Source organism: Gopherus evgoodei, chromosome 7 (assembly GCF_007399415.2).
Source record: "Gopherus evgoodei ecotype Sinaloan lineage chromosome 7, rGopEvg1_v1.p, whole genome shotgun sequence".
NCBI classification, from domain to species: Eukaryota; Metazoa; Chordata; order Testudines; family Testudinidae; genus Gopherus; species Gopherus evgoodei.
Window position 1 is genome coordinate 126392485 of NC_044328.1, and position 21407 is coordinate 126413891.

The 21407-nt window shown below is 42.9% G+C and overlaps 1 protein-coding gene across 17 annotated transcripts in view; it reads left to right on the top strand.

Moving 5' to 3' along the window:
- The window catches only part of CADPS (calcium dependent secretion activator), a 372967-nt gene that overhangs the window by 68518 nt on the left and 283042 nt on the right, over positions 1-21407 (top strand). For all 17 annotated transcript variants that reach the window (XM_030571245.1, XM_030571256.1, XM_030571246.1 and 14 more), the window contains exon 2: positions 9157-9270. In XM_030571245.1, the coding sequence (XP_030427105.1) occupies positions 9157-9270 (114 nt within the window). The remainder of the gene's footprint in view (positions 1-9156; positions 9271-21407) is intronic.

Below are 21407 nucleotides of genomic sequence, written 5' to 3' on the forward strand. Positions count from 1 at the left end.
AGGTGCAACAGAGCAACACTTGACCAAAGTCCTGCCAAGACAGCAGAATGCTGATGTGAAGTATTGATTGAATCAGAGTTGTTTTACTGAAGCAGTTATTCTGTTTTCATACCACTTGTAAGCACACTATGGAAGACAACTAAGTGAAAGTATCAGAGGGGTAGCCGTGTTAGTATGAATTTGTAAAAGCAGCAAAGAATCCTGTGGCACCTTATAGACTAACAGATGTTTTGGAGCATGAGGTTTTGAATACCCACTTCGTCGGATGCATGTAGTGGAAATTTCCAGGGGCAGGTATATATATGCAAGCAAGCTAGAGATAACGAGGTTAGTTCAATCAGGGAGGATGAGGCCCTGTTCTAGCAGTTGAGGTGTGAAAACCAAGGGAGGAGAAACTGGTTCTGTAGTTGGCAAGCCATTCACAGTCTTTGTTTAATCCTGAGCTGATGGTGTCAAATTTGCAGATGAACTGAAGCTCAGCAGTTTCTCTTTGAAGTCTGGTCCTGAAGTTTTTTTTGCTGGTCCTGAAGCTTCTTTGCTGAAGTTTATGACACCAGGATGGTGTCATAAACAGATAGTTAAGGGTTAATAGAACGGGAGTGCTTCATGTCTCTTTGACTGTAAAGGGTTAACAAGTTCAGTGAGCCTGGCTACCAGAGGACCAATCAGGGGACAGGATACTTTCAAATCTTGAAGGAGGGAAGTTTTTGTGTGCGCTGTTAGTGTTTGGTGGTTGTTCTCTCTGGGTTCTGAGAGTGACCAGACGTGCAACCAGGTTTCTCTCCAATCTCTTTGATACAGTCTCTTATGTATCCAGAATAGTGAGTACTAGGTAGATAAGGCGAGTTAGGCTTATGTTTGTTTTCTTTATTTGCAAATGTGTATTTGGCTGGAAAGAGTTCAAATTTGTATTTTGCTGAAAGGATTTTAATTTGTACTTGTATACTTAGGCTGGGAGGGTATTCTCAGTGTCTATAGCTGAAGGACCCTGTACATATTCCATCTTAAATTTACAAAGATAATTTTTACTGTTTTTTTCTTTAATTAAAAGATTTTCTTGTTTAAGAACCTGATTTTTTTTTTATTCTGGTGAGACCCCAGGGGACTGGGTCTGGATCCACCAGGGAGTTGGTGGGGAGAAAGGAGGGAAGGGGGAGAGAGAGGTTAATTTTCTCTCTGTGTTAGGATCACTTTCTCTCTCAGGGAGAATCTGGGAGGGGGAGAGAGAAGGAGGAGGGAAGGTGGATTTTCCTCTCTGTTTTAAGATTCAAGGAGTTTGGATCACAGTGATCTTCCAGGGTAACCTGGAAGCCTGGGAGAGGCAATGGTGAGGGAAAGGGTTTACTTTCCTTGTGTTAAGATCCAGAGGGTCTGGGGTTTGGGGGTCCCCGGGCAAGGTTTTGTGGGGACCAGAGTGTGTCAGGCACTGGAATTCCTGGTTAGTGGCAGTGCTACAAGTACTAAGCTGGTAGTTGAGCTTAGAGGAATTCCTGCTGGTGCCCCATCTTTTGGATGCTAAGGTTCAGAGTGGGGAATTATACCATGACAGATGGCCACCTTAAGATCTGCTATAGTGTGGCCAGGGAGGTTGAAGTGCTTCTCCTACAGGTTTTTGTATATTGCCATTCCTAATGTCTGATTTCTGTCCATTTATCCTTTTCCGTAGCGATTGTCCAGTTTGGCCGATGTACATAGCAGGGGGGCATTGCTGGCATATGATGGCGTATATTACATTGGTGGACGTGCAGGTGAATGAACCGGTGATGGTGTGGCTGATCTGGTTAGGTCCTGGTGATGATGTCACTGGTGTAGATACGTGGGCAGAGTTGGCATCGAGGTTTGTTGCATGGATTGGTTCCTGAGCTAGAGTTACTATGGTGAGGTGTGCACTTACTGGTGAGAATATGTTTCAGGTTGGCAGGTTGTCTGTGGGTGAGGACTGGCCTGCCACCCAAGGCCTGTGAAGTGGGGTCATTGTCCAAGATGGGTTGTAGATCCCTGATGATGCGTTGGAGGGGTTTTAGCTGGGGACTGTTATGTGATGGCCAGTGGAGTCCTGTTGGTTTCTTTCTTGGGTTTGTCTTGCAGTAGGAGGCTTCTGGGTACACGTCTGGCTCTGTTGATCTGTTTCCTTATTTCCTCATGGGGTATTGTAGTTTTGAGAATGCTTGGTGGAGATTTTGTAGGTGTTGGTCTCTGTCTGAGGGGTTAGAGCAGATGCGGTTGTATCTCAGTGCTTGGCTGTAGACAATGGATCGTGTGATGTGCCTGGGATGGAAGCTGGAGGCATGAAGGTAGGCATAGCGGTCAGTAGGTTTTTGATATAGGGTGGTGTTAATGTGACCATCACTTATTTGCACCGTGGTGTCTAGGAAGTGGACCTCCTATGTAGATTGGTCCAGGCTGAGGTGATGGTTGGGGTGGAATCTGTTGAAATCATGGAGTTTTTTCACAGAGTCTCCTTCCATGGGTCCAGATGATGAAGATGTCTCAATGTAGCATACGTAGAGAAGGGGCGTAAGTGGACGAGAGCTGAGGAAGCATGTTCCAGGTTGGCCATAAAAATATGGCATATTGTGGGGCCATGCCGGTGCCCATAGCGGTGCCCACTGATTTGGAGATATATGTTGTCATCAAATTTGAAAATAGTTGTGTGTGAGGATAAAGGCACAGAGCTCAGCAGCCAGTTGTGCTGTGGCATCATCAGGGATATGGACCCAATCTAATCTGCATTATAGGTTGGTTTAGATAGTGCTGCTGTTGAAATAAACCAGGGTTCAGCAGATAGGTTTAGCAGATTCTTTGTCTTCTCAAACTTAATTGGGCTCTGCTGCTCAGGCATGTTAGGCAATCTGGTTAGGGAACTATAGTCAAGAGGACTGCTGCTCACATGCTTTGCTGAATCCGGGCATACATCCCATGCATTATTTGGTTCGACTTATATGATCCTGGAGAATCTGCCCATTAAGCCTGGAATGCTGGTTAGAATGTTTCCTTTCCTGTCACCAAATTCTCTATTTTTAAAAATTAGTTAATACTGACCTTAGCATCTGAGCTCAGGAGGGGAGAGGGCATTTCCACATAGGATCCATAAAAATTTTCAGAAGGTAGAAATCCCACATCCCTGCCCCACGCATGGCATTAAAGGGCTATTGACAGAGGAGGTCAGCAGCTGTCCAAATGGCAGTTAATTAGCTCTTTGCTAATAGAAGTTGCTAGAACCAAGCAGGAACAGCTGGGCAGAGCTTTCCTTCATTTACCAATAATTATTTTGCCTTCCAGAAGGGCATCGTGCAGCAAAGCACTCTGCATGCCTGTAGGATCCAAATCTAGGCACTGAGATCAGTCTTTAGAGCTGGAAATACTCTGAGGAAGAATTCAACAAAAGGGTGATCTTGACAGTTACCGTCACTGGATTGGGAACTGTGGAGATCTGGTTCGATTCCTGGCTCTTGCCATGCCTGCCCCATGTGACGGTGGCCAAGTTGTTTAGGGCCATCTGGGTTCACTTTTCACCTGGTCTAACTAGGACAGACTCCTGTGTGGGCATGTTGTGTTGAGTGTGCTTTATTTCAGTGGAGCTTAAAATGGTTCAATTTAAGCTAACCCAGTAAGGCTGGATTTAAACTGAAATGAGTGTTCACACAGGCTTTGCACCATCTTAAATTTAGTTTAAAGTCACACCTTTATTTAAAATGGTGCAACTCTACATGCAGGCAAGCCCTCAGTTGCCCCATGCCTCAGTTCTCCATCTATGAAATGGGGATAATAATCCTTCCTCTCGCTCACTCTTTGCCTGTTTTAGATTGTGACCTCTTCAGGGCAGGCAGGTACTGCCTTTTTTTGTGTTTGTAGCAGCAGGGGGGCCTGGCTCTTGATGGTTTCCTCTAGGTGCTACTTGAATACAAATAATAAATATTGCCACAACTTAAGTGACGTTAAGCACAAGGAACTGTGTCTAACAACCAACATAGGGAACTCATGGTGGGAGAATTTAAAAGACGCATGCACAAATCAAATACCCACAGTGTGGTCAACTCAGGATTTCCTTTCCGGTGTGGATTGTGTTCAAACACATTCTCTTGTTACTTAGGCTTATGGCAGATGAAATTCCTTCACCGGTCATCTGTTTCCTTGGCACTGCAAAAGCTAAATAGAATATGAAAGCAATTTAATTTTCAGTTAGAAATTGACTTTTTCATGATGATATTCATAGCTGTAGAAAGAGGAAAAAGATCAATAAACCAGTGCTATTTTGCAGCCTGGGGAGAAAATGAGAACATTAAGGTGCTATTAAGCAACACTGCCACATGTGATGGGATTTGAAAAAAGGGGGGCCTCCCCCCTCCCAACTGTGTGGTTTAAAGAAAACCAAACCCACAGCTCTAATAAGGAAATTTCCAATGATGCCTTACACTGCCCCCTGGAGTAATTAACAATGCATGAGATGAATGCTGTTAGTCTCCAGAAATGTCAGGCAACATCACTCACTTTGAAGGCAGTTCAACCAATCTCCTGCATAAGTGTGGAGCAGAAACGACTTTTGTTTTGTAGTAATAAACAGGCTTTTGGAAATTGCTGTGAGAGGTAATGTGCTACAAATTGAAAATTAATAAAGAGAGTTCTCTGACAAAATTATCTTAAAAAATACCAAACCAGACCAGTATGTGGCACTTGGTCCCCGCAAGATGCAACATGAAAGTGAAGATGCAGCACGTCAGGTATTTTCTAATCTTCCGAATCTCTCTCCTCCAGGTACATCATCTTTTGGTGTATCAAGAGGTATATTTGTCTGCTGAATTTTTCTTTTTTTAATGGTGTTTCTGGTTCCTAACCTCTATCTCCAGGAATAATTTCATTGTCCATCACTGATGTAATAACAGATTCCAGTTAGCATTATCTACAGTTTTAACCATGTACTGTTTATTAATAATCTGGAGGATGGGTTAAAGAGTGAGAACCTTGAAGGTACATTGGTATCTAGGTTGTGATTTTAGCTACCGCTGCAATTCCCCAGAAGCTCCCACTCAACTGCCATCAAAGCCTGGAAGCGCCTAACCTCACTTGGTACCTAAGGTGTTTGTGTGTGGGGCAGAAGGATGGTAGGGGAGGGTTTCCTCTGCGCATGCATACTGCAGGACTCAATCTAGGCACCCAGGCATCGTCTCCTGCCTGAGCATGTGCAGTACTGCCTTATGGTAGGTGTTCCGGCCATATTAGTACCTTAGATTTTGGAGGGTGGGAAGGATAGTTCCATAAAAGAAATGCACCTTCTAAACTTACTCTGTGAGCAGCATCAGTTCCATTGACTGCTGCCACCTAAGCCCTGGAGCCATTACAAACCAGAGAACAGAGGTGTTTGGCTCCCTAAGTCACAGGGGCCTGATCCAGTCAGCATGTTCAGAGTCTGCCTGCCAGATTGGGTCCTGCAGGCGCGTTCACACTACAGCTAGGAGGTGAGGGGGACAAGAAGGCAGAGCCTTATAACCTGTAACCTAGTGGTCAGGGTACTCGCTTGGGTTATGGGAGACCCCTCGCTCTAGTTCAGGTCCTTCCTCCTGAGGAGAAGGGGCTCGACCAGGGATCTGACACCTCTCAGGTGAGTGCTCTAAGCATTGCGTCTCCTTCAATCTCTCCTATTGAATCTGTTCCACTTTAATTAAACAATTGACTGATTAACTATTAATTGGGCCAGAGAAGGAGTTAGGATGACTCTGTAACTAGGGCCCTCCCACATCCTGGGTGAGTACCCTGTCCACTAGGCTGAAGGTTACAAGGGAGTTTCTTCTGTCCCCCCATTTTGTTTTGGGCCTTATGCACAACTTAAGCAGCCAAATGGCTTCTCCCCCCACCCCAGTCATGAATCATAGCAGAGATCGCCACCTCCCTGCAGCCTTGTCTTAGGCACCTGTCTCTGGGAGAGGAGTGGGTCTTAGCGCACAGCTCTCACGTTGGCATCTCCCATTGGCAAGCTTAGTTGGCTCCCCGCCTAGCGTGCTGGCTTTGTGGGTCCCGTTCTTAGGCAGCTCTCGTGCTCTCCCCGTTCATGGTGTAAGGGTCCTAACTCGGCTTTGTGGAGTGCAGGGTTGTTCCTCTGACTTTTCTAGGCACCTGGAAGATAGGCCTTGCAACGCTGCACATAATAGCACCTAAGTCCCGTCATGGATCCCACCAATGTGCTTGATAGAAGGGGACCTACCAGCGTTTCCCCTGACGCTTTGCTAGTCTCGCCTCCTGCTTGCTCAGTGTCTTTGTGGATGATCCTTGGTCAGTTTTCAATCTGTTTCTCAGTACTTCCATCCAAGTCAAACCAAACAAATTTGTCAAGCTTTGGAAATACTGTCTCAGGCCTGATGATGCAATGGGCTGCTGACAGAACTTGTTGCCAGCTTCAGCACTAGATTTTTTTTAAAAATAGGATAACTAATAAACTTACCCAAGTTTGATTGAGTTTCCTTGAGAGCTGTGAATGCTGAATTGTCACTAGTCACCTAACCAGGGACTGTATTTACCCATTTCAGCAGAACTCTCCACTGAACTCATTTTCACTCCATTACCAGTGTGGTAGGCTCTAGAATGCTGCCTAACAGTACAGGGCTCCTGCTGATGTGCTCAAATTTCAGGAGCTAGAACCCTGAATAAATGGAGCTATTTTTGCTGATTTCAGGTCAGGTGATCCAATCCCAAGGAATGAAACCTAATGTTTGTTCTCGTTTGTTAAAGACAAAGGCTAGGAAATACTAGACACCATGTATGTTGAAGCAGGTTGGGCCAGCTGCTTATAGCTCCCCCTTCCCATCTCTCAAAGGGGGAAATGCAAATTTGTTTCTCGTTTTCTTAAATAAGCAATGACATCCCTTGCTTTACTGTTTTTCGCAAAGCAGCTTTCTGATAGCAGTAAAATAAACCAAACCAGATAGTCACACTGCATTTCCTTTGCCCATTCACCTTGTTCACCATGGCATTCCAAAACTAATTACCACCATTCAGAATATTCCTTAGCTAACCACATTAGCAACCTTGTGAGTTGTCATCTAGACCCAATTATATTTATGTCCACATTTTCTAAGTGTTCCCGCACCTATGTTTTATCAACAGCTGTATCTAATGGGCCTTCATTACTTCTTAATAGTCTGTAATTCTCTGCTTTATTGTTATTTTGAAGAGAGATTTTAAAATCCAGTTTGGTAACTTGGCCATTTTAGAACCATCGTTACTTTGATTTCCCTCTTACATGTTGAATCGGTCTGTTTTCTGAGTTGTAGTTCCTCCTCCCACTGATAGAGTTGTACAAACTTTCTGATTCTTTCAGTTCCTTTTTCTGGTAGTAACTCATTCTGCTTTTCTTAATGTCCTTATCTTTTCTCTTCAAGACTTAATTAGCCACATACATTTTGTTTAGTTTGCTCTCTATTTAGATTCTTTCTTAACCTCAAATTCTGGAAAAGTCACCCAGAGATCTCAGCCTACCAACCGTTTGCTTCATAATGTTCCTGTTGCTCTTGTAATCGTCATTGAACTCATCAGTGTGCACATGAAATCTTAAGGAATCATCTCTCTGGATTTGAGTTTTTCCCTCACTAGCTTATATTATTCATTAAGAACATAAGAACGGCCACACTGGCTCAGACCAATGGCCATTTAGCCCAGTGTCCTGTCTTCTGACAGTGGCCAGTGCCAAATGCTTCAGAGAAATGAACAGAACAGAGCAACTATTGAGTGATGCGTCCTCTGTCATCCAGTCCCAACTTCTGGCAGGGATTTAGGGACACCCAGAGCATGGGGTTGTGTCCCTGACCTTCTTGGCTAATAGCCATTGATGGGCCTATCCTCCATGAATTTATCTAGTTCTTTTTCTAATCCAGATATATTCATTGAATCCAGTTGTACTTCAGTATTTATATTTAGAATTTTTTCCAGTTAATCTTTCGTTTCGCACGCGCCTCACATTTGAATAAACCCAATTTTGAAATGCTCTTTTATTATTGTCATATTCAGCTTTTGATGATATTCAGAAAGTAAAGGCAGCAGTTGATTGCTTATGCATGGCGTTAGTTACACAATAGGTGGCAGGTCCTGGGGCTGCTCTACAAACAGATTTTTGTATCCATTTAACTCTGTTTAGACATGAATATAGTTAAGTCAATGCAACCCCATTAGTGTGGATTCAGTTATACTGGTAGAAAGGTGTTTATAGCTTGTTTCAGTGTACCAGCTGGGATTTGGTTAACATTAGGGGTTGTCTCAGTTTTAACCTCTGTATCTAAACTGATAGTTAGAGCTGTACAAAAACGGTGTGCTGTTGCCTTAAAGCCAAAATAAGTCTGCTGTGAGCTTCCTATTGATGTATCTGAGCCAGAATCAGTGGAACTATGCCGTGAACTGTGATGTTAAAGTTGTGTCAGCTGTAGATGGATCAGAAAATGTCTGACAGTTAAAATGCCTTGATCTTTGCTGATTTCGTATTCAGAGGGTGTGCAAAATGAATGTAATTTAAATGCTTTTTCTTTCAGCAGGTATCAGTAGAGTGAGAAGTCTTGTCTAAACAAAGTTTATGGTCAAGCCTATTCTTTAACTTGGATTAAAGGTGCAAAACTGCTTCTACAATAGGGGCTAAGTGGTGGTGCAAATTTGGTCCTAAGCAGGCCAAATTATATAACTATATTTCAACAAAAAAAAATCACACTCTTTCCTAGTCCAGATCTAAGAGCACCCTTCTAATTCCAAGTGTAAATTATATTGTGATTTGTGTCACCACTGAACCTGGCCAGTATCTTGAGGGTGTGGGGAGAGCTTAGTAGTTCTGTTCAGAAAATGCCCAGTTTGGAAGAGGTAGCAATTTGTGTGCATTTTGCGTTGGAAAGAAAATATGGATGTAGTGGGTTGTTGCCCAGAATTATTTCAGATGTTCTTAGGAGTGGCCAACAGCATGAATATACTTGCCAGGATGAAGGTATTTGTGTCTCATTCAACCTCTATTATTGCAATAGGCAAAAGACCATGTGGTAGAGGTGTGCCTCATGGTTTCCCAGGTATGGCACCAGGGTACCAGCTGTAACAAGATAGAATATTATATAAGGTTATTTATTTGGTTATTTTAATTCCATAATTTCCATTTTGCTAACTAATCTCTCTTCATTTGAAATGTCTTTGCAGATAAGCAAGCAGCAGCTCCAGATAGTCAAGGATCGATTCCAAGCATTTCTCAATGGAGAAACGCAGATTGTGGCTGATGAAGCTTTTATTAATGCAGTCCAAAGTTATTTCGAGGTAAGGCATGATGGTGAGGCAATTGTTGGGCATGACAGCGGACAATGATTTTTTATGAACAACTGTTGCATGGCCTCTTCTGCATTAATAGTCCCGTCCAAATCTCTTTGGATGTGCTCTGACAGCCAACAAATAAACTCAGTGCTGTTTAAACCAATTCTCCCAAAATATTTTAAAGAAAATTAAATTACGGTTCAAACAGTTAATCATCTGTGCTAAATTTAGTGCCGTGCTAATGTGTACTCCTGCATAATGTATCTAAATACTTCATGTTCTTACTTTTGGGTTAAATTCTGTCCGAACGGATACCTCCACATTGCTGCTGAGGTCAGTTGGCCAAATTCTCCCCTCCATTCAGCTCAGTGGCATGTGTAGAGAAATATCAGGGATGAAGGTAGCCCATGGGGGTGACATGGAATGCAGAAAAGGAGAAAATTTGGCTCTTTGAGGGTACTGTCATAATGTATGTGGTGACTCAACAAGAATAAACAAAGGCCTTGAACAGTTTTACATATTGCAATAGAGGACATCATTAAAGTCTTAGCTCTTGTCATTAGCAAGTAATCTGTGTCACTTCTGTACTAGAGACAGCACTTCAAATGCATCAGTAAAATGAATCAAAAGTAAAATTATAAATATTTTGACAGCCGCTAACTACACTTAAACCTGGTAAGTTAGCCCCGTGGCTGCAAAATACAGTGCCAGCACAGACACTTGGCTAATATTAACGTTACTTTTTCATTGTATGGTACTGTGTTTACTTATTAACAAATATAGTGAATGACAAATAGTACTTAATAGTGCACTTACAATGTTGTCTGCAATTCAGAAAATGTTTTGTTTTGTTTTGTTTTGTTGGGGGCATTTTAAGGCCATAAAATCACATTTGTCCTTCCACTCTCCGCTAATATTTGTTCTAACTTGCTATTTATACATTAAAGGGACGTTGACCAAGATGGCTACTTCAAATTTTTGAAGTACCTAATTTTTTTTCTGTTACCTAATTACCTAATTTTTTTTCTGTTAACAAATTTACATTTCCGACTTTGTCGGCATATTCCCCAGTCTAGCAGTATATGCACTTTGCATATATGAATTGTTTGAACAGTAATTCATTTTTTTTCAACCAATCCAGTACTCCAGTTCTCATGAGCAACTCTGCAATAACTACAGCTGTTTGGTAATTTTTTTGACAGAAAATTCAGTTTCTGCAAAATCAGAGTTTTCCATATGGAAAACTGACTTGGCCGAATATTTCATTTGGGTAGGTTCAACCCAAATTGGAACAGTTAATTTAGTAACAGACCCAAAATGTTTGACTGATTTGAAATGAAAAGCGTCAATTATATTTATTAGCTGTATTACCATGACACCTAGGAGCCCTGTTCATGCAGCAGGACCCCACTGTGCTAGGCAGGGTACAAACACAGAAAAAGACCATCCCTGCTCCAAAGAGCTTACAGTTAAAGTATAAGACAAGAAGAGACAGATGGATACAGACTAAGGTTGCAAACTTTCTAATCACACAAAACTGAACACCCTAGCCCCGTCCGTTCCCCCGCTCATACATCCCCTCCCTCAGTGGCTTGCTCTCCCCCACCCTCACTCACTTTCATTGGGCTGGGGAAGAGGGTTAGGTTGTGGGAAGAAGGGTGAGGGTTCTAATCGGGGGTGTGGGCTCTGAAGTGGGGCCAGAAATGAGGGATTCAGGGTGCAGGAGGGCGCTCGGGCTGGGGCAGGGGATTGGGGTGTAGGAGGGCATACAGGCTTGGGCTGTGGGTGAAGGCTCTGAGGTGGGGTCGGGATGAGAAGTTTGGGGGGCTCAGGGCTGGGGCAGGAGGTTGGGGCTTGTAGTTGGGGCGTGGGCTTACTTCCGGCTGCTCCCGATCAGCGGTGCAGCGGGGGGACTAAGGCAGGCTTCCTGCTTGTCCTGACTCTGCACTGTGCCATGGACATAGCCAGCAGCAGGTCCAGCTTCTAGACAGAGGCACAGCAGGTGACTCTGCACGCTGCTCTCACCTGCAGACGCTGCCCATGCAGTTCCCACTGGCCGTGGTATCCAGCCAATGGGAGTTCGGAGTCGATGCTTGGAGAGGGGGCAGCGAGAAGAGCCCCATAGGCATGCCCACCTAGGTGCTGGACCCGCTGGCCACTTCCAGGGTGCAGTGCGGTTCCAGGACAGGTAGGGATTAGCTTGCCTTAGCCCTGCAGCACTGCCAACCAGACTTTTTAACAGCCCAGTCAGAGCTACCAGGGTCCCTTTTTGACCCGGTGCTCCGGTCGAAAACCGGACACCTGGTCACCCTAATACAGACAGAGCACCAGGAAACAAGTGAGGCCATATTGGTAAGCATGATAGGCAGTGGTCTCAGCATACCAGCAGCCTAACAAACCAAGGAACTGCATTCCTTATCAGCACATTGCCTATTCCAGCCCCCATTGTCAGGGCCGTCCTTAGGATTATGGTGCCCTACACAGTCTTATTAAACTGGTGCCCCTATGCCTGACTTGCTTTTAGCAATACAAAAATAAGCTTACAGTACTGGAAAACTTGCCACATGCAGTTTAAACAAATTAAGCACACTATAATGGTGATAGACTATACTTGCACCAAAGAAATAGCGCTATAGAAAAAATTCTGATTTATTGACAATGATACTTATTTTTTAAATTTGCAATTTGTCAACATTTTATTGGAAATTTCTATGAAGAGGTATTGAAACAAAGGTTTGTTTTAATTAAAAGCAATCTTTCTGGCTTTTTTGGCTGCAAAATCAGTAATAATGTCATCATATGAGAAAGACAAAGTGATGTCTTGTTTGCTTGCAAGAATAGCAAGACCAGTCAAGCATTACTGACTCATTGTAGAGCAAAGAGAGTTGGTAATGAGCTTTAGTTTTGAGAAACTCCGTTCTCCTGATGCTATTGTTACAGGAATTGTCAGTAAAATACGAGTGACAATGTACACATTAGGATATATGTCAACAAGTTTCCTGGTATGAATAAATTGTACAATGTCCATCACCGGTTTTGCATGTGGCCACATTGATGACAATGTACTCAATTCTTCGTACAGTTCAGGTCCATTTAAATCAAAACTATCACCATGTTTCAGGAGGCTCTCAAGGTTCTTGCACTTTGTCATTAGCTGCTCTTGTTTTCCTATTTTGTTGAATTTAGTTATGTCATACAAAAATCCAAATTGTTCATGGTGTGCTCATAAGGTATTAAACCTTTCATCAACAGCAGATATTGCTTTATCCATCACTTCAAAAAATTCAGCCTCAAATTTCTTTTCTGAATCTTCTATGGGCTTATCTGCTCCTTCATATTCCGCTTGCCGTTTTTTCCTCGAAACTCTTGTCATGTTTGAACATGGAACTTTTGGCTCTACATCAAGTGCCTCTGCAAACTCTCTTGCTGTGCTTTCTTGAGTCCAGTTTATCTGTATTTCACTAAAAGTCTTGTGTGGTGTTTAGTAAGGTAGTGTTGACTCAAGCTGCATCGCTGGACTCTGCATTATTTTGCTTGCACTTGAGATTTTAACAAGAATGTCATAACATTACGACAGATGTTAGAAACTTGAAGCTGTATATTTCAGAGGCCAATGACTTTGCTTCAATTTAGCCTTTATATCACTGGCTTCTTCCAAAATAGCAACCTGTGCGTCATAAACTTCCTCAGATTGGTAGCTCAACGTTTTCACACTTTCTACTCTGCTTTCCCAGCATGTCTCAGATAGAGGCATAACAGTAATACCACTGACGTGCTGTGGATATTTGAGTCTAGAGCCAGTGCTCGGGTGGGGCAGTGAGCGGAGCCCCGTGGGGGCCCCCCCACACACACTCTAGGAGCTGGACCTGCTGGCCGCTTCAGGGGTACGGCGCGTTTCGTTGAGTGGAAGCTGAAAAGAGCACGTAAATGCATTGCAGCAAACCAGAAAAAGAAATAGCTTCTACAGAAGACTTGGCCATATCACACAAATCAAATTAAGGCTGTGCTAGGCACATAGAACAAAAAAGGCTTGTGGATTTTCTGCCAGTAATCCAGCTTGCATGCCAGAAATGCATCCTCTCATATTGGCGCCATTATCATAGCCTTGTCCTCTAATGTTCATTACAGACAATCCCATTTGTTTTAGTTCATCAAGGAGAGTTGGAAAAAGTCCAAAAACTATAGGGTCCTCTTCTTCTAAAAGTGTGATAAATGATTCCTTAACTGTAAATGTAATGTACTTAAATGTAATGTCGACAAATCTCACTATTAACGACATCTGTCCTTGATGACTTATGTCCGTATTGCAATCTAGAATTATGGCAAGATATTTTGCCAAAGAAATCAGTGAAACAATTTTGTGTCTCACTTTATCACTCATAAGAACGATCAGTTCATTTTGAATTCTTGGTCCGAAATAGTGGTCATATATTTCCTTTTCAGTTACTCTTAGGGAAATTTCCACTACATGCATCTGAGGAAGCGGGTATTCACCCACGAAAGCTTATGCTCCAATACATCTGTTAGTCTGTAAGGTGCCACAAGACTCTTTGTCGCTCTTTAGAGATGTTCATTCATCACAGTGTCAAATTTTCCCAGTAGTTGTACAAATCCCCCAAATTGCCATTTTTGGGCTGGTATAATTTCTCAAGGCTTCCTCTAAAAGCAAGATTGTTTGTCGATAGATATTAAGCAATAGATAACAGATGTTCAAGAACACAATGCTAATGCTGTTTCTCTGACTCTGATTTGGGGCATCAAGAGTTGTCTGATTTTTTTTTTTAAACCTTACGCTCAGCTCACATCATTTGTGCCATACTTTCAGTGTGGTGTTGTGCCTTTTCATGTTGCGGTAATGTCTGAATAAGATTTTGCCAATCATTAATACCCATGATTGCTATGTTAAAATCCAACTGTTGAAAATCTTGCATGGGAAACAAAATACAGCATCCTTGCATTTAGAGTACACAGCCACCATCTGTTAACAATTCACTGTTAGAACGTATTTTGTAGTAATTGTTTTCTGTGATTTTTCCTACCTCTAATATCGTTAGGATATTCAAGACCTTCTATTCTAATAGGGCCTTTCTCAAGTATAATGGCGCATAATTCATTGTTTTAAAGATTGTGACTATGCGTCAATGTCATCTATATCCCACGCTAGTAGTTTCAACTGTTGTAATTTCTTGTTTTGTGTCTGCAGCTGTTTCAAGTGATTGTTCCCTATTTGTTGAGTTTCTTGTGCTTCATCTGCATGCAAATTTTTCTTCAGCAGTTACTTGATGAACTTGATAAACTTCATTGTTTTCATGATGTACAAACTTAAGTATAGAACCTGTCATTGCTGGTATAGCTAATTCTATTTTATCTTTCCATTTTCTTTTTTGTGACCCAGAAAGTTGTTTTTGCTATGACATAATTTATAAGAATGTCTTTTTAAAGAAATAACTGTTTAAATTATTGTCAGATTATCAGAAATATTATTTAAAATAAGTAATATAGGATAGCCATGAGTCTGTGACCTTGAGCTAGTGTGGAAACACCTCAAAGGCGCTCCACCCTGATTGAGACACAAGAGAGTTGGAAACCCATGTCATTTTTACAAAGTCACTTTTTAGTTTTAAATATGTAGTGGACATCAGTCTTAATGTTACAACTCTATATCAACCTTATACTGTAAGTAGCTCAATGGCATTATCCAGTTTAATAAGCTGGGAAAATAGGACCCTAGTTTTATTCCTAGGTAAAGCATAAAGTGACCAAAATGAAGCCAACACAGAATCATGTCAACTAGATTAAGATAGGACAGAAATGTTACAGAAGTTCTATCCACTAAAATTAGACAGCATGGACAGAGGACAAGCTAATTTCTTTTTCCAACCGAAAGTGCCCTTGTTACAGAAAGACCCTCTCCAGGTTTTGTTACTCATCCTTTCTGATAAACAATGTCAGTTATGATGCTGAACTTCCATCACCAGTTCATTTTACATAGGCAACTGAGTAATCAGATGATAACTTCTGATCACTTGCGATCTTGACTAAGATATCAGAATAGTATGCTAACAGCATGACTGCCTGAAGAGCCACTCCTTTCCATCAAGAGCTTATTCAGAAAAAAATATTCTTTTGAGATATTTGTGTTGCCACACACCTCTAAGCTCTCCCTGTTCATACGTCTGACCTTAACATTGTCCAGTCCTTAAATTGTGCCTTATTTTTGTTTGGAAGGACATTAGCAATAGCAGCACATTTGGGGCACTGCCAGAAGTACATGATAAATCACTGCCTCTACAGTTCCATCAAAAACTGACATTTTTACACATCTAGCATAATCTGTGGCACAGATTCTTCCCAAGGAAGTCTCCCTTGCCTTTTTAACGTATATTAACCAGGCATATACTTGATGAAAGGTGGACAAAACATTGTGAAAACTTAAGACATTGGCTGCCCAACATCTGGGCTGGCAAAAACTATACTGACTTCCTGGAAAAAAGAAGCAAGAGAATCTTAGTACAACATATGGTGACTCTCTACTCTGGTAAGGAGCTAAGCATCTTACAGTTGTTCAGGACTCTATTTAGCAGTAACATGACTATAGGAAAGCCTGTCAAAATTCTTTGTTTCTCTGATAAAAACTAGCCCCACTCCCTCCCCTACACCGAACCTGTCACAAATAATTGTCAACAACTTAATTTTCTGGTTTTTGGCTAAGATATTGATTTTACTATATATATAAAAATAAAAATTGGATTCAGGCTGTTAGCAAGCATTTTTGGCAAACAAAGCTGTAAAATGACCATCTAACACGATTTTGATAAAGGTATTTAAAATGCCACCCAGACTCTGGCAAAAAAAGGAAAAACTGGTCCATTTTGAACCCTGCACAAAACATAAGGTTGAAAAAAAAAATGCTTGAAGCTGATCAATGGCAACACAGTCCTGCTTTCATGGTTGGCTCACCCCCGGCCTGCTGGTCCAACAGCTGCAGTAAAGGAGGAAATAGGTGGAAAGCCACAGGACCCCAAAATCCATCTCTTGGGGTGCGGAGTGGCAACAGCAGCAGCAGCAAATCTTCAGGTCAGGTCACACCATTGGGCACTGCTGCCAGCACCACGGTGAAGTGCAGTGTCTCAGGGATGGGGGACCCATGAGGCCATGGGGTGGACCACTGCCGCACCTGCCGGGTGTGAGACACTCCCCAGCCCAGCCAGCTTTGCACATTCTAGCCCGTGTGGTCACTCGGAAGGAGGCGCTCAGGCTGGCTGCCGAGGAAGTAAATCACTTCCTCGGCACGCAGCCAGCCAGCCTGAGCATCTGCACCCCACCTAGCCCTGCTGGCGGCGGGAGGGTCGGCCACTCCACAGAGGGGCTGTGCTCAGCGCTGGCGGGCGGGGGAGGGCTCCGCTTTGCAAGGGGAGAAGAAGAAGAATGTGCGTTATGCTGGGGCAGCAAAAGGATATTGCCAGAGCTGGTGCCACCCGGCCCCCTCGCCTCACGGCGGCGGGGAGACAGTCACACAGGTGAGTTTCCCCCGCCCCTTCCCAGAGACCCCAGCAGTACCCTCCTTCGGAGTGCGCCACTGTGCCGCCTGATTCAGCTCTACGACCTGACCGCTCTTACCTGCTTGCTGTCCCATCCCGGAGGTGGTGCCCCAAATTTATTAGTGCCTGGCTTTGTACGCTTGTCTTCAGTGTTTCGAAGACTATATTTCCCATACACCAATCTGCTGATATCTCTCCAACTGAGATACGTAGTGCATCATGGGAGTCACATGACTCTGAGTGCATTTTGGGAGATGTGGTTTGGAGCCTGATGCCTCCATTATCCTCTATGAGCCAGGCTCCCTGGCCTGACTGTCTCTCATAACGCACATAGATCCATGCGACTCCCTTGATTCACCACACAGCTCAATCAGAGGCCAATCAGCCCGTTGCCTTATGGGAAATGTAGTCATCCAGGGAGACCAGCCTATAGGAGAATTTAGGGCCAGAACTGTTTGTTTTTTGTTAGTTCAGGGTATGTCTGTTATATAGTGGCACTGCTACAGCTATGCCACTGTAGTGCAGATGCTTCCTACATCAATGGAAGGGGGTTTTCCATCAATGTAGTTAATCCACCTCTCCAAGAGGTGGCAGTTAGGTCATGGAGGAACTCTTCCATTGACCAAGCTCATCTACAATGAGGGTTGGGTCAATCTAACTACATCGTACGGGGCATAAAATTTTTCACAGCCTTACCACTGTAGCCAGGCTGATCTAATTTTCAGGTGTAGAGCAGGTGTCAGAAATTTAGTAAGAGACAGATCTATGGGAAATGGCTTCAGTTGGCAGCCTGTAGGCGTGGTGACTGGGCCTGAATCTCATCTCGCACTGGTTTACATCAAGCAAATCCATCATCTCCTGCTGCTCTCATCAGGCCTGATTCTCCTTTTGCCTAAAGGAGTGTACTTTACATGCTGAGGGGACATGAGGTGTGGGTGTGGCAGGGATACTCACTAAATCTGTCTTATCATATAGCCTACAAAATGTTCACTTATTTGTTTTCCCCAGCCACACCCTGCTTCCTCTGAGCAAAAGTTACTTCTTATTCACACTAATGGCCTTGTACTGAAAATCAGTGGCAAAATTCCCATAGAATTCAATGGCATAGGTACAGACTCTCAGGGAATATCAGAACAATGCAGGTTACACTGCTTTATCAGTTACACTTAAAGTGTAAAGTGGGCTGATCAGAAGATGAATGTAACATGCATCCTTCTTCCTTTTTTCCTTTTCGGAAAACTATCCTCGCTTTCCAGGAAAATATTAAGATTCTATAATGGGGATTGCTGTGTTTTTATATTTCTCTGAATGCCTGAAATTGCATTGATGGATGCAAGTTTCCACAGATACTTCCCAAGAAAGTTAGTTTGATCTTACATGGGTTTAATAGCTCAGTTGTTTCTATGTTGCCCCACTGGCCTCACAATGATCTAGTGGCACAATTATTGATTAGGAGTCCAATTAATGTAATAGTAAACAGTAAACAGTATGATGTGGCTGGCCTGGTTGATCCAAAGTGTTTTCCATGCAATGAGCTTTCTAACTGGTTACTCTGTTGCATTTCAGAACACTTTTATATATAGTCTCTGAGAAACCGAAAACTACTCAATGGGGTTGACATCAGTTATTTTGAGTAGATTACAAAAATGACTTGGATTTAGTCTGAGAGATACAATTTTGAGTCTTCTGTTGTATTAAATGAAGAGTTGAAAATTGCCTTAAAACTCAGCGACCATATCGCATCCCTTCAGCTAATGTGTATTGGATAGTGGGGGTTGTTTTTTCCAGTTTTCAAATGATCAAAAGCAGTTGGAAGGCAATAAAAGAATTCATGTGAAACTGGGGATGAGTTCACCCCATAATATTCAAACATTTAATGCATATCACTTGCACAATTCCAAGGCCATAAATCATAATTAAAAAACATACTTCTCTAATTATGTTCCTTTTTAAAGATAAGTAATATTTTGGCAATTAACTAGATTTGGTAATGAATAGTCTTCACTGTACTAATTACTTTGTAGGACTAATCACCATTAAATCTGTAGTTGTTGACATGTTGTCATTTAGCACAGTGAATGTCTTTATAACTTCGCTTTGTACATTTCAGTCTAGCGATAAACCAGGGCACAATTCCATATGATTCTAGCTTCACATATTTACATCCACATGCAGAATTTGTGAATAGTTGTGTCAAAATACATAATGATGCAAAGCTGGGAGTGTTTGTATTGTCCAACCTCCGTACCCATGAGGGCTGTTAATTCAAGGATGTAGGCAGATCAAATATGTCAAGGTAAATGCACAGAGAGAGACCATCTAACCCTAGAAGACCCTGAGTTGCTGCTGGAAATGAATTGTAAGCAAGTGCACATGCCACAATGTACAGTAAATGTAGTGCTTTCTGAGGAATATCACTGTAACTGGGCAGTCAGTCTGCTCTTGCTGGAGTTTGAGTGATTATTCAGGTGAATTTTGGATTATTGGCAAGAATTTCACATTTTCATCCTGAATAAATGGTATCTGGGTACTGTTACAGGAGTTTTCTGTCTCTATATATGTAAATAGTTAGATTAGCTGGAACATACAGCTCTGGTCATAGCTTTTGGAGGACGACTGAAACTTCTTGTGCACTGCAAATGGCTTTCTTTGCGCAGCTCTTAACACAGACTTTCGTACCCTTCCTCCGAAGGGAAGAAGGACTTGTCAGAAGGGGGACAGATTTATCTGAGCAGTGTCATTTATTTTTGTCAGCCTTCCTGCCAATCGTCTTTCTCTCTCCGAGCTATTCACCATAAAAGGTGAAGATCTAGACTGGTTTATAAATTGTGGGAGTGGAGAAAAATTCAATGGTAAAATCTGGAAGAGAATTTAAACTCTCACACATGCTAGCAAAGGGCAGCAACTGCTGTGTGCAGGAAAACACATAATTCATCCCTGGTTTAGCTTCGCTGAATTGCTCTAATTGTCCCAGCTTGACTCTTTCTCTAGGCAGGTAGGAAGCAGAGAGTAATTTTCATCCCTCATCTAAGAGTATTGCCAGGGGATTGCCAGTTTATCACTGCTTCATCGAACACGTGCTCTTGAAGAGAATGTTTCCAAGATGGCAGTGGGATTTAAGACACACTTAACTGATTTACTTAGATGGGACTGACTGTGAGGGGAAAAAACAGACTATTTAAACCCAGCTGGGGTGGGGGGTGGGGAATGAAGGGGGAAGATGCTGTGAAGTTATTTGCAGTTTCTCTCCACTTCTTTGTTGAACTCTTGTTCTGACCAGCTTCTGCATACAGTAGATTTTGCTTATTAGCAGCTCCTCATTTGCCATCAAAAGGTTGCCATTATCCTGCAGTTGCTAATAAGGAGAAGGCAGGCTTGTGAGGCTGAAGCTGGGGGAAGAAGCCCTGGGATATGCCTCTCCTGCCTGCAGCCATGCAAACCTGCCTGCTGGCAGGGCAGCATCAGGGAGGGGACTGCAGTCTGGATGTTTGAGCTTTCTGCAGAGAGTAGGGGCCAATGGAGCTGTATGGTACCTCTCCCTGCACTCTCTGGGGTCAGGGCTCAGCACATCCCAGCACTTCCTTCCCTTTCTGTAGCCCCAGAGAGCGCAGGAGAAATACCATGCAGCTCTGGAATCCAGACTGCATCATCCCCCGTCCTTGCTACTGCTCTTCTCACAGCCCGCCTGCAAGTCCTGTGTCCCTGTGTGCAGGCAGGTTTGTGGGGCTGCAGCTCTGGAATGAAGCACTGGGACAAGCCGAGCACTAGCTGCAGGCAGGTTGGCAGGGCTGCAACCAGGGAAGGCACCTCCAACACTTCCTTCCCTGACGGCATCTGTGCAAATATGCCTGCACGTTGGGCTTTTCATCCAAAACAACTTTTCAGTAAGTGGCATGCAGTTGCCAATATCTGAATCCTTTTCCCATTAAAGTCAATGGGACAGGATTGGTTCCCAGCAAAATGTTGCTATTAACTGGAAATTGTTAAAATTGAGGCTGCTATTAAGTGGAATCTACTGTACTTGTGCCCTATATAAAAATGTATTTTTTAGCTTCTAATAATTTAACTTCCAGGAAACGCTTGAACAAAACTTACAGAACTGAAACCCCTTTGTTCCTTTGCAGATAGGCACCCACATGGGTTCCACTGATGCGGCCATACTGCTAAAGTGAGAGCAAAGAACCTGTCATGGACATCTACCACATTTCACATAATCTATTGCTGTTCTCTGGTACTGCAGGTTTTAACCTTCTGTACAAAAAAATCCCTTGTTTATCCAGGTAATTCGCTGTCTATTTTTCCTACAAAGGAAGGCCGTTCCTCCCTCTGGCCATCGTGACTAACAGGGCAGATGAGAAGTGTACCTAGGAAAGAGGTTTTCCACACACTCCCCCCCCCCCCAAATCTAATCACTGGTACCCCTTTCAGGTAGGGTTAATGCAATGATGCCCAGACCTCTGGGTTATTGCCGCTTACCAGTCTGCCAGGCAAGCACCTCTCTGACACCTGGGGTAGATGCAGTTGAATGTCAAACTGACTTGAAACAAAATGTTTCGACATCTCCAAGCTGCAATTTTTCAGAATTTTATTATGCAAAAAATT